Source organism: Drosophila guanche, unplaced genomic scaffold (assembly GCF_900245975.1).
Source record: "Drosophila guanche unplaced genomic scaffold, DGUA_6, whole genome shotgun sequence".
Lineage (NCBI taxonomy): Eukaryota > Metazoa > Arthropoda > Insecta > Diptera > Drosophilidae > Drosophila > Drosophila guanche.
Genome location: NW_022995747.1, coordinates 1,783,297 through 1,796,019, shown reverse-complemented (window position 1 = coordinate 1,796,019; position 12,723 = coordinate 1,783,297). Strand labels below are relative to the sequence as shown.

The 12,723-nt window shown below is 49.0% G+C and overlaps 1 protein-coding gene across 3 annotated transcripts in view; it reads right to left on the bottom strand.

The window, feature by feature from the left end:
• LOC117582785 (mucin-19) overlaps window positions 1-12,723 on the bottom strand; it is a 36,410-nt gene that overhangs the window by 16,335 nt on the left and 7,352 nt on the right. For all 3 annotated transcript variants that reach the window (XM_034270763.1, XM_034270765.1, XM_034270764.1), the window contains exon 2: window positions 5,193-5,294. In XM_034270763.1, the coding sequence (XP_034126654.1) occupies window positions 5,193-5,286 (94 nt within the window). In that variant the 5' untranslated portion in view covers window positions 5,287-5,294. The remainder of the gene's footprint in view (window positions 1-5,192; window positions 5,295-12,723) is intronic.

Genomic DNA, 12,723 nt, shown 5'->3' with positions numbered 1-12,723 from the left:
CTCTAGCGAACCGAAAACATTTTGCACTGGTCAAGCTCTGCCTGACGGTAGCCGTCTTCGGCTTTTTGTCTTCGGCTTGTGGGTCTCCATCATTGTCTTGTCTTGTCTTGTTAGCGTGCCGGCGCCTTTTAGCTCTCTTAGACAGCGATTAGTGGCCAGCCAGCAGCCAGTAGCCAGTAGGGGTTTGAATGTGGCGCCAGGTTGAATGTCCAAGTGAGATGCGAAATGCATTTGCCAAGTGATGGAGCATGCCACAGAGAGAAGGGTTCTTTCCACATCCTACCCGTATCATAAGCACTAATTAGCAGAACAACCGAATTGGGTCACAGCGGCTACTAATTGCCATAAATATGAATAAAAGCCGCAAATGTTTTGCCATTTAATTAACATTTTGAACACGTTTTTCGTAGTGGAGCGGAGCAGGGCAACGTGTTATACAAATCAAAATTAGCATATTCACGGCGAGAAATTGCATAAAATGTCGAACCAAAAATAGACATACGCCCCGCGACACAGTCCACAATCCACATTCACGTTCACGTCCACGACGACGACGACGACGACGACAAGTTCAAGTTCAATGACATCGAACAACAATAGGGAAATACTCGTAGCAGCATGCATAATATGAGCTATGATTATGGCATCCACCAGCCACACCAGCAGCAGCCAAAGCACTTTAAGAAACAGATAGAGAGATACAGAGATAGGTGTCTTGATGGGAAATCTGTATTATTGTATTACTCAACCTCAACCTCAGCCAGCCCAGCCCAGCCAGCCGGCGTTTTGCTCTACTAAACAGCAGCAAAAGATATTCATTTGCATTTCCCCAAGCAAGCGACAGAGGCAGAGCAAGAGCGTGGGGGTGGATTGTAAGATTACTGTGTGCTGCGCGCTTCTCTTTTCGTTGCTTCGCCTCTCTTCACAGTGCTGCTCTTTGCGTCTCTTTTCGTTGCTGCTCTTCAAACAGAAATTACAGCAATCATTGAAAACCATTTCATTGTCAAGGTGAAAGGTGGAATGGGGCGCTGCACGGCACAGCACCACAGAGTCGAGGCGTTAATAGCCAAATTGTGTAATTGCAATTGTAATTCCATTTGGCTTTGGCCGAAAAAGAAACGGCGGAGGCTGCGGCTGCTGCCGCTGCTGCTGTGGTTTCAGCGCGCGCTCTCTTTTTCCCCTCTCTCTCTCTTTCTCTCTCTCTCTCTCTCTGTGGCCACACGTTACCGTTACACTTCAAATTGCCTGTGAGTTAACCGCAAGCGTATTTACTTAAATGAAATTAGCCCCCGACCTTGTCGCAGGAAGTTGAGAATTTAATGCTGATAAAAATCAAAAGAGCTGACTGCCTGCCTGCCTTTCTGTTCTCAGTGAATTTCCGCCTCCGATGCTGGTTCACACGCTGCTCCGCAGTTCTAACCATTTAATTGGAGAATCAAGTGCAACGGCAACGGCAACTGGCGGCCCTTTGGCGGTCTCTGGTCAATGGCCTCGCCCCCATACAGACACGGCACTCTCGCGTGGGCTAAATCAAAAACCAACTAAGTGGCTCGCCGGAACATTTAAGCCAAACAAATGTATCTTTTATGAGTGTCTCAAGCTCACGGTCAATTTATCATGCGCAGAGACTGGGACACAGGCGCGGCTTCGCACCAACTCGAACAACATCTGTAAAGCATTTTCTGACAAATTGATGAACGAGTGGGAAAAGGAAGGGAAAGCAAGGAAGGAAAGTTGTCGAGTTTGCCGCTTAGCATAAATGCTTATTTATGGCCAAGAACAACCCAGCATCGGCAGCCGATTGGGGTTGAAATCGCAGTTGGGAGTTGCAGGGGCCTAGCCCATCTAATTGTGTCACCGATGAAAGTTTTTCTCCGCCAATCCGTTTGGCCAGTCTCACGTTCGATGGGTGCCTGCTGCTTCGTGCGGGCCTGTAACCCGCAAGTTCGTGATCTCTAACTCTGCGTACTTGTTCTCTAAGTGGCTATGAAATTCCTTAGCCACGCAGCCAGCCAACACATCTTCAGCATCGCCAAGCTCATCATCCTCATTGCCATATCGGTCAATGGTCAGCGGCTTTGGCCAGTTCTGTTTGCCAAGCAAACAGCTTCAACTGGGAGTTCTACAGCAACTTTTACTCGTACTTCGACTCTGCGACTCCCCGACTGGGACTGGAGTGCAGACAACAATGTACGCCACGGATGGCTATGGCTATGGCTATGGCTATGGCTATTGGCCCCTAGTGTCAGTATGTTTGCATATATAAAATATTTACGATCGTTGGATGGGCAGCAGCTGGAGAGGATGGCGGTAGCCCACAATGGCTGTGGGCCTGTGGGCAGTGCTATCAACACACCTGATAAGCCAAATCCGCCTTGCCACTTGACATTGAACCTGGTCTACGTCTGGCTTTGGCTTTGGCTTTGGCTTTGGCTCGGGGTTCGTGTCTGGGTGCAAAAATGTTAATTATATGCGCGTGGCTAAGCTGATGACTGGACAACGTTAAATCTTGATTAACGCTGCCACAGCCGATGCTTCAGAGGCATCTTCTCTGGCTTTAGTCTCAGCCTCAGCCCAGGGCCTGATGCCTGATGCTGACGCTGATGACATCAGCCGAGCCATGCAATTAATATCAAACCATAATGATGTGTACCTCAGACACAGAGCCAGAGCCTGGCCAGAAAAGTTCTGCTGGCACGCACAAAACTTTGAAGCCATCGATAGCGCGGCCAGCCAGATAGTTGGCCTGGCCTGGCTAATACAAGATAATTAGGCACAGCGGCAAGTGAACATCGCTGACTTCCGCAAAAAATCTTTAACTTGGAATCCCAGTCCCAGTCCGAAGCTGGAGCTGGGTCTGAGGCCATAAAGCGGCGATTTATGTGCGCAATAAACAAACGTATTGAAGATCTGTTGGCTCGCTTGGTGGAGTACTAATGCTAATGCCTTTGTAATTGGTTATAAATTAAGAAATCACAAAAACTCGGCAATAAAATATATTTACGAAATGGGAAATGGCAGATGGGCAGATGGGCAGTTGGGCAGTTGGGAGCTAGTCAAGGTTCAGTGACCAACGATCGAAGTTGGTGTAGGTGTCAAAGAATCCACAGGCAATGGGAACGAGCACCTGTTCTGCTTGATTTGAGTTGTTCTGTTCTGTTCTGTTCTGTTCGTTGCTTTAATAAGCATGAGAAAAACGAGATACGAGATACGAGCTCACGTTTGAAATTGATTGATGAAAACGCCCCATGAAAAGCAGTCGGGCAACAGCCATAAGACGGAAGGCAACAGAAATAAAAGCATCTTCGATTCGTGGCTTATAAAATAATGATTATGCGATGCCTGAAACCGTGCCAACGCTCCACCGACCTTGAGCTTGAATTAAAACTTGAACTTGAGGCATCCTCTTGGCACTTAAGTTGCACAACTTGCCCGCAGGCCAGCGACTTACGGTTAACTGTTCGGCCAAGCTCTTGGCTGCCAAAATGTTTTCGATAGCTGCTCAAACAAATGGCAAATAAATAGAGGACTTGGAATTGATCGCTGGATCGCTGGATCGCTGGATCGCTCGCTGCTTTTGTTATGACGCAAATGCCACTTGTTGTGAAGTATCTAACTCTGCCCGCTGTTAATCATCTTTGGAGTCCAAGTCCGGCTGACATCAAGCGCTAGTACTATTGATTTATTGCTGTAGCATAACCAGAAACAGAGCCAGAAACAGAACCTGAACCTGAACCGCAGAAGGGGCACCTAAGCCACACTCGTGTAAGCCCAACTGTTGAGTCATGCATTAGCTGCCAGCTCATACATGTATTTATAATGGAACAATTCAATTACCAGAGCATGCTGAGAGAACTCAAGCCCAGCCGCGGCACAACAAGTTCATCAAACTCAAGTGGTGTCTGCACATTCAATCTTTCAGTGGGGACTGGGCTTTGGGTTTGGGTTTGGGTTTGGGTGTGCTGTCCATTAGGCCGCTTTTTGTTGCCTTGTTAGTGTAACAGATTTGTGACTGTGTGTAATAATCAATAAATAGGTGAGAAAAATGCCTGGCGGGGGTCCGGGCTCCATGGGCACCAGGTACCTCTCCCTCTCCCTCTCCCCCTCTCAGTCTTCGTCTTCCATTCACAAAAATTCTTTTCCATTTTATTTCCATTTCCATATGCAGCCACGGCACACAGAGCGTAGGTTTTTGGACATGTGTTAATGAAAATTCCAAGAATTCTGAATGCAAGCAGAGTGTCGAAGTGGTCCCAGCCGAATGTGGGTCAACGAGCCTGACTATTGTCGCCCATCGTTTTGACTAGGCCAAATCAGTCTGAGAGGCTGGACGACACGACACGTTGACGTTGCAGCTGGAGTTGGAGTCTCGCTTGTTGCCTGTTTATTGAATGCCCATTAAACAATGGGACTCTGGCTCTGGCTCTTACTTTGGGTTCTCTGGTTATGGCCCCCAGGCTGGATGGAGTACTGCATCTCGCATACATTTTGGTTTTGGCATTTGCCTGTCTTCTGCCGCTGACCGATATTCCCGAGGAGAGCTTGGGTCTTGCTCTTTTTGGGTTTATTTGCCTTTAAGTTCTGTTTAAACAAGTCGTTAAATTGAACACGCCTAGAGTCAGGCTGTGGAACCGTTAGGCATTGCCTTTTATTGCCTTGGTAAATGTGAAAGTTAACACATTGCGCTCCGGCTCCCCCTCCAGGCAGTTGCAGATGCAGACACAACAGATACATAGATGCAGATGCGTCGAGTTGGCTGATGATGGCACACACCATTAGCACTTGCTTTTAATTATACGAGAGTACGCAGAGCCCGCAGTTATCGGACACTGCCCTCCCGCCAGTCGGAACGCATGACAACAATTGAATTTGGGACAGCGACAGCAACAGAGCAGCCCCTCAGCATCGAAATGGAACTGCTGCTCTTAATTAAATGCAACAGACTTTTGGCCAGTGATGACCCCTGACCCAGGACAAGCGGCGGAAAGACTCGGCAGCTGGCAATTTGTCACAATGGCCTTTAATCAGACGAACTCGGGGGTCAGTTCGCAGCATTTATGGCAGAAATAATCAAAACAGACAAACAAAATAAAGAGCGTTGCAGATGTGTGGATTTGGCACAGGATTGTGGCACTTGCGAGCTACTTAGCTGCAGCTAAGCATAATTTATGTTGACATAATAAACCACTTACCGGCTCGTGTGGGTATCAGCATTATGGCCAGCAGGGCCAGCGTCAGAGACACCAGCGCCTCGAGTCCCAGCGGACTCGAACGTCTTCTTGTCATGGTTGTAACTGCAAATGGAGCAGAGTAGAGTTATTGTTAGTGCGTGATTGGCAAAGGAAGAGCCAGCGGGCTGACAGGGTGGAGAATCGTTTAACCCTTAAACAACAATCAAATCGAGCCACAATATGTTCCCTAAACGACAGCCCAGGCACTTCATTAAAAAAGCATGACAAGGCGCATGCCAACCCACCTCATGCCACCACCTCTACTCTCATCTCGTGTCGTCTCAATTTATTTCCTTTTCTTATTTTCTTTTATTTCCCTCTTTTTGTGTGTGCTGAAAATTTTCAATGGCTCTTCGGCTTACAAAAGCAATTTACGTGCACAAACAGCAGAAATGTTGGGTGGCGGTTGGCGGGACTGTTGACATGTGAACCGAATGCCACGAATGCCACCACCACCATGCCACCATGTCACCATGCAGCATTCACTACTTGCACCCCTCCTGTATGTCCTGCTCGGGATGTCCTGGCCAGCACTGTCCTGCCCTGCCCTGCCCTGCCCTGCCCTGACTGACTGGCTGTTTTTCTTCAATTGTTTGCGGAAATCACTTGTTTGCCGATTTGACAGATGTGCAATTTTCCCTGACATGCTGGCACTGCCGCCTCCCTAGCCCGCCCCCTTACAGCACTTCCTTCTGCTTGCCGGAAAGGTCAAAAATCGTTCGGTGCCCCGAAACTTTTCTGTGAAGTTGCTGATTGAAAATGTCAGCCGCACGCCACAGAAAACTTCTCGAAGTTGTCTCCCAACCCCACTGGCTGCTCCCTCCCCCAGGACTTGCTCAGTGATCCCATCGTTATAATTAGCGGGTGGCAACCGCCACATATCACAGCTTATCGGCTGACAACTAGCCAACTAAAGTGACTCCTGCCACAGTCCTGCTGCTGCTGCCATATATAACCTGGGCCTATGGGGGGGGCGGGAAGGGGACCCGTCGACACATACGTTTCATATTTTCATTTATTAGCCAGAGTTTGCTCTCGGCTCTTATTTGCTTTATGTTGCTTTAATCAAGTCCCAGGAGATGCAACACGTGAGTGTGCCCGAGCGATGCCAAATGGCTTTGATGGGGTGGCTTCAGACACCCAAGAGCGTGAGGGTGTCGTGGTGGTTCAGTGCGATATGGGGTTGGGGGTGCTGTTTTTTGTACATGTATTCCTGGGCGTGGTCGTTGGGTGGGGAATTATGCAATTTTATACCTTTCATAAAGCAATAAAAAGTTGCACGCCAAAGTACCATGGGACGCAAAGGGCGATAAAAGAATAAAATAGATCTCTGAATATGGAAACTGATCGATAGATTTTGTGTGTTTATAGAGCGAAAGTTAACAGCACTAGCGATAGTTCATCGCTCGATCGATCGATCTATGTTGCCCACTGTAGCATTTGGCATTCCATTTCGGTTACTCTTCTGGGGGGTCATATCGAGCTCTTTCTCGCTCTCTCTCTCCTTCGCCTCCCCTGCTGCTCCCCCTGTTCTAGTGAAATCTGAGTGGTTTCGGTTACGGCAATGCTCCCCCTCGGGCAGCTGCTTGGATTTACTCGCTAACGAAACAAGCAAATAAAAATCGGCTAATGTTGGGGCTGGGGCTGGGCTGGGGCTGCAGCTGCGGCTCGACGCTCATCATAAATGCGCGAATTGTGCTCATTAAAATGCAGGCAAACTGGGGGAGAGAGGGAATGAGAGAGAGATAGAGCGAAAGCCTCAACCTGCGCTGAGCCACGGGAGTCACAAAAATCAGTTGCTGCGTGCTGCTCGGGCAGCAAGAGTAACGAGTGAGGTATGCAACACACGAAGCCGCCTCTCGGTCAAGTTGAAAGATTGCTGCCCAGATGCTGGAGATGAGGCTGGAGTTGGGGCTGTGGCTGTGGCTGTGGCCGATGCCTCTGCTGCTACCATCTCATTCGAAGTCGCGGCATGTTGATGACGAGTTGACATGACGAGCGACAATAACAATAATGATAATCTCACAACAGCCAGCAACAAGAGCCAGCAACAAGATATACAATGAAGATGATGATGATGATGATGATGATGATAATGGTGATGAGGATGATGATGATGCTGTAAATGCCGCCTGCCTGCTTGCACTGACAACGGAAGCGACACAAACTGGCTATTAGTTGTTGGCCAAAATGGCACTTGTTCTAAAACTATTAGCAACACACGAACAGGCGAGCGGCGAGCAAGCAACACAGCAACAGCGCAACATGTTGCTGCCTAGCAACCTGGCAGCCTTGCAACTTGTTGCGGTAATTATATTCCACTGTACTCGCCGTGGCTAAATGGCCAGCAATTTTATTCTTTTCAGTCATAGCATAGCATTTTCAGTATTTGGGTTAAGACCAAATAAAGGGGTGGTCAGCCAGCCAGCCAGCCAGCCAGCCGGCTGCCATATGTCTTCTGATGCTCTCTGTGTGTGTGACACAAATTCAATTTGTGAATGAAAAGAAGCAGCCAAAAGTACACACAAACATCAGGCAGCAGCAGCAGCAGCAGGCAACTACTTTTACCCGTTGCAGTACGAGGAATACTCTCGCATTTGCCCAAAACGAGGCAGGCGCTTGTTACCAGTGTACCCAAAGAGGGGCGGACATACACACACACACAACCACACACATGCCAGCAGATATCGGTCATGGGAAATTTGCAAGATTTTCGGAAGAAACGACAAGGGCAAGGCCTAAGCCATGCATCTTCATCGTCTGCGATGTCTGCGATGTCAGACCCAGTGGAGACCTGGCCTGCTCTGACAATGGCATGGCCCACTGTTGATATGCGTTATGAAAAATGTATTCAGGTCCAGCAGGAGGAGGCAGCGGCTCATGCGTGAAGTGCAGCGGCAGTGGCAATATTTGCATAGCGTTGCCCCCTGCCCGCTGCCCACAAAGGGTAGGCACTGGACAGGCGAGCGGCTGAGAAATTGCACGGGCTGCCGCAGTCTCTGCCCCTGACCCAACTCTGGGGAATATCCATATCCACTGTGCATTGTGGGCATGCGTGGAGGCTGCTGCCTGCTGCTGGCTGCTGCAAGTTGCAAGTTCCCATTTCCCCAGTTGCACAAATTGTGGCCCAGCTGGCTCTAATATAAATGTATGGCCCGAGCGGTGGAAACAAACAGAGAGAAAAAAAAGAAGAATTTACATTTCACAAAGGCAGAGACGCAGACGACGACGACGACGACGACGACGACGACAGACGACGGCCTCAATGGAGGGTGGGAAAATATCACATGGGGCAACCCAGCATGGGCAGCATTTTGACAGTCGGGGCACGAGTCGGGGGCATGGCCAGTGGAGAGGGAGCCGAGGAGCAGACGCTTCGTTAGCATATCAAAAGGTGTCTCTTGTCAGAGAGCTATCTTGTGTCGGCTGTCGTGTTTGTGTCTGACTCTGGACTCTAGTTCTAGCTCTGACTGTGTGTCTGTTCCTTCGCTCTGCTCTGCCTGTTTGCCTTTTGCTTTTGAAATTTGTACCATGACCCACAAATATACTTTGGGGCACGCATCTAACGACGACCCAGCGACAAGATCGCAGTCAGAGATCGATAGCAATTTGCAATTTGCAGGCTGCAGCATCCAACTCTGCAGCTTTAATTGGATTTCTGGCTGGTATCAAATTGACATTTAGCACACAAGCGAAGAACCCCAGTGGTAGTCCCCGTCCCAGTGCCAGTTCCAATAGCAATCCCAGAACGATCTCCCCATCAGAGTGCTGCTGCCTGACCCCAACCTCACGCGTCCATCTGGGGATCTGCCTGTAGTCTCTCCTCTCCCTCCTGCAGCTTATCGTATTACACTTCTTCGATTGCACTGCCATTGCTGCCACTGCTGTTGCTTGGCGTTAATTTGGTTTTGTGTTCTGTTCTGGCTCTGCCATTTAACGGTCGTGGCAGCAGCAATTGCAAATTGCATTTCTTTTTTTTGTTCTTTTACTATTTTATGTTTATGGTATTCCTTTTGTCTGGCCAATTGCCTTGTTCTGCACGTCATCCCCATAAATCCGCGAACGAGCGAACGAACGAACAGCCGCGAGGCCCTCACACACATGTGCCCATCGCCCGATCGCCCGATCGCGGCAGATCGACCAATCAGCAATCGCCAATCGCCCGTTCGGCAATCGCCAATCGCCAATCGTTCGTCTATCGTTCGCATAGTTGTGGCCAATTGGTAGCCCAAATTGTTGCGGTACAGGAAGCCAATTTGCAGGCATACGGCCTCAGGAATGTGCGACCTTTGCCAGATACAATTTTAACAGCACGGAAAAGGTGTTAACTGCCGGTTTAAATTCTCAGCTTAGATTCTGCTGATTATCGGCACATTGTTTGAACTCTATTGCACGAGGGTCTAATGCAAATTTTCGGTTTTGAACTCACAATTGAGCGACCTTGTGGCATCATCAGGCAGCATCATCTCTGGCTGGCCACTTGAGCCACAAATTGGAGGAGTTTGCTTGAAATTAATAAAGCTCACGGTGCTGCTCACGATCTGCAAACATAACGGTGTCTAGTGGCAAATTTAGGTGGTGGCAGGGGGCAGGGAGCAGGGAGAGAGGAAGAGAGGCAGCAAACAAGCAAACAAACCCGCGCCAAATGTAAACTTCTGTTGGAGACCGACTGAGTCACTTGTCAGCGCAGCCATGCCACTGCCATGGAGCCAATGGAGCAACGGCATGCGGAAGCTGCCCAGCACGACTCGAGCTCCAGCTCTTCAGCAACGCCAACGCCAACGCCAAGCAACTCCCATCTCCAGCAGCGCTCTCCAAGTGCAACTCGACGGCAATTTGCCATTTTCGCTGTGTGTCGGCCAACCCAGAACCCAACTGCAACACTTGAACTGGATTAGTTGCCTGCCCGCTTTGATTTGTGACAAATCTTGATGATGCTGGCTACCGTGTGCTCGCCTGCAGCATGCAATCTGCTGGCCATATGTGGAAGTGGATGTGGCAGCAGCTTGTGGCTGACCCAACACCAGCAGAAGAGCTGCCGCAGATCGTGCGCTGATTTTGTTTCCTATTTATTTCTTATTTCTTTTTTTTCGCTTTTTTTGTAACGCTCTTGCCACAAATTTCTCTTTTTCTTGGGGTCAAGTTTGTTGGCAGCCCGCAGAAGCGTTCTGATTTCACTCGCCACTGATGCAGCTGCCTCTGCGGCTGCTGCTGCTGCATGCAACGTAGTTGCAACTGCTGACTAATGAGCTTTGAGTTTGGCTTTGGTTTTGGTTTAATTCAAAGCAAACATCCCAATTAGGCATTTTGTGCCTGGAGCCATTCCGGCTTCACTTTTCAGCTGGCCAGAAGCGCGCGATAGCCAGGTTTTCCCTACGTGATTGTAAATATGAGACACGACCCACTGGCGCTGCAGTGGCCCACAAATTTCAGGCGAAACCAAACCTTAATGACGCCTACACGTGTCAAGCGAATAATGTTATACAATGTTTGAAGCGATTTGCAAATTTCAGTCATCAAAAACACACACAGAAAAAGAGCTGCAATTGGCAGCAAGGTGGAAGACAGAGAACAAATCAAACAAGCCGAACAGCAAATACTCTCGGAATGGCAGGGGGAAACTTGATTGATGTTTGTACAACCCGAAAACATGCACTTCCTGCTGGTACACATCATAATTGTGATCAAACATCCAACTTATGTACGGAAATATGTAAATATGTACACAACTATGTATGAGCTGGAAGCACCTTCTCCGGCGCTAGACAAACTGGTTCTAATTATGCCAGAGAGCCTGGCCAAAAACAGTTAACCGAAATAAACATAAACGCTTTGGCAGCTACGTGATTTGAGCGCAGAATTTCGCTAAAAGTGGATCAATGAGCTTCAGTTTGAGTTTTTGGCGCGGACTGGGGCTGACTCCCAAATCAAATTCCACTGCTGGCTGGTGGGCAGCCATCAATTGAATCTCATTTATATGATTACTCATGTCTATTGTATGTAATTTTTGCAGCGAATTCAACTGAAGTGTATGCCAAAATGTGTACAAGTATTTTTATTGAGGGATGCTACAACCCAAAGACAGGCATGGGAAATGCCCGGATACGCATTTATTTCGAGCGCTGTGATGTCATGGCATTGTTTTGCCGCTTGGTTCTGCAAGTCAGCATCGATCATCGACAGTGAGATTCTTCCACCCAGTGACTCATTGGCCAGTCTCAGATAATTACAGAGCACAGGCCCAGGGCCATGGCCAAGCCAGAGCAGGAACTAAAGAACCAAAAAACTCTGGCCCAAAGTCAATGCAACGCTCAAAGAGCGTCTGGGCTGGGGGCTCATCCTTCGTGCTAGTCCGCTTCGAGGAATTCACTTGACTTGGCCAGTCTAATGCTCTGCCCAACCAGGAAATGCCAATCAATGGCAGCGAATACATGCGTTCCCTGTGCCTCTGGCAGCAGCATTGATAGAGAGCGGAGTCTCTCTCTGTGTGTGTGCTGTCTGCTGTCTGCTGTCTCTTCGGCAAAACAAATAAATTAAAAATTGCATTAAAATGTAGAAAATGAAAAACGTTGCCTTTTCCAGCTGATTTCAGGTAGAGAAGGAGCAGCAGCAGCAGGCGAAGGCAGTGTCTCAGGCCAAGTCACTGTGCGAGCAGTGGGAGGAGGGAGCTGGAGTTGCGGAGTCGTTTTAGCTGTAGCTGTAGCTGGGCAGGGTTCATGGCATAGCTGTGCTGTCAACTTGAAATCGCACGTTTCTCTACGCGCTACAAAGTCGCGTCGCGATGCCGATCGAGCAGTTGGAGCCCAGGCAGCAGCGCGACAGAGGACAGAGTACAGGCGGACAGCAGGACTGGCGGACAGGCGGACAGGGCAAAATGTGCTAAAATATGCGCAAATAGCAAAGGAGAAGCGGCCTAGTCTGGGCCTGGACGTGGGTCTGGCTCGGTCTGGTCTGGTCTGGTCTGGCCTGGTCTGCGCATAAAGTCATGGCACTCTGCAGCTGCTGCGACTCCAGCGACGACTCCGGCAAACGCCGCCGCATATGAGTGAGTGTTTTAAATCATGCTGCCTGCCAAAGTCATGATTCATATACCGTTAGCTGCTCATTTCCACACAAATAAATCCCAAAAAGAGGAAAGAATCGCAGGCCAAAGTCGGTTCCCGTCCAGGCCCATTCCCACTTGAGAACCGAGAGCTGCTCCTGCCAGCAGAGCAGATCCTAACCAATTTCCAAATGCCCATCGCAGGTGCTTTAGCCAAAGTTGATTCCATTAATCAGATGGCTACAGACTACGGACTGTAGACCCGCATAAAAACACTTAATTATGCATGGAGCTCCAACGGAATGCTGCTTCAATGATATTGAAGATATTTACACGTGCACGATGACGATTAAATGGATGCTCCATCATTAAGAGATGAACGTGAGATTTGGCAGCTCCACAGCTCCACAGCTCCACAGCATTGAGCAAAGAGCAAATTGTTTGTCGTCA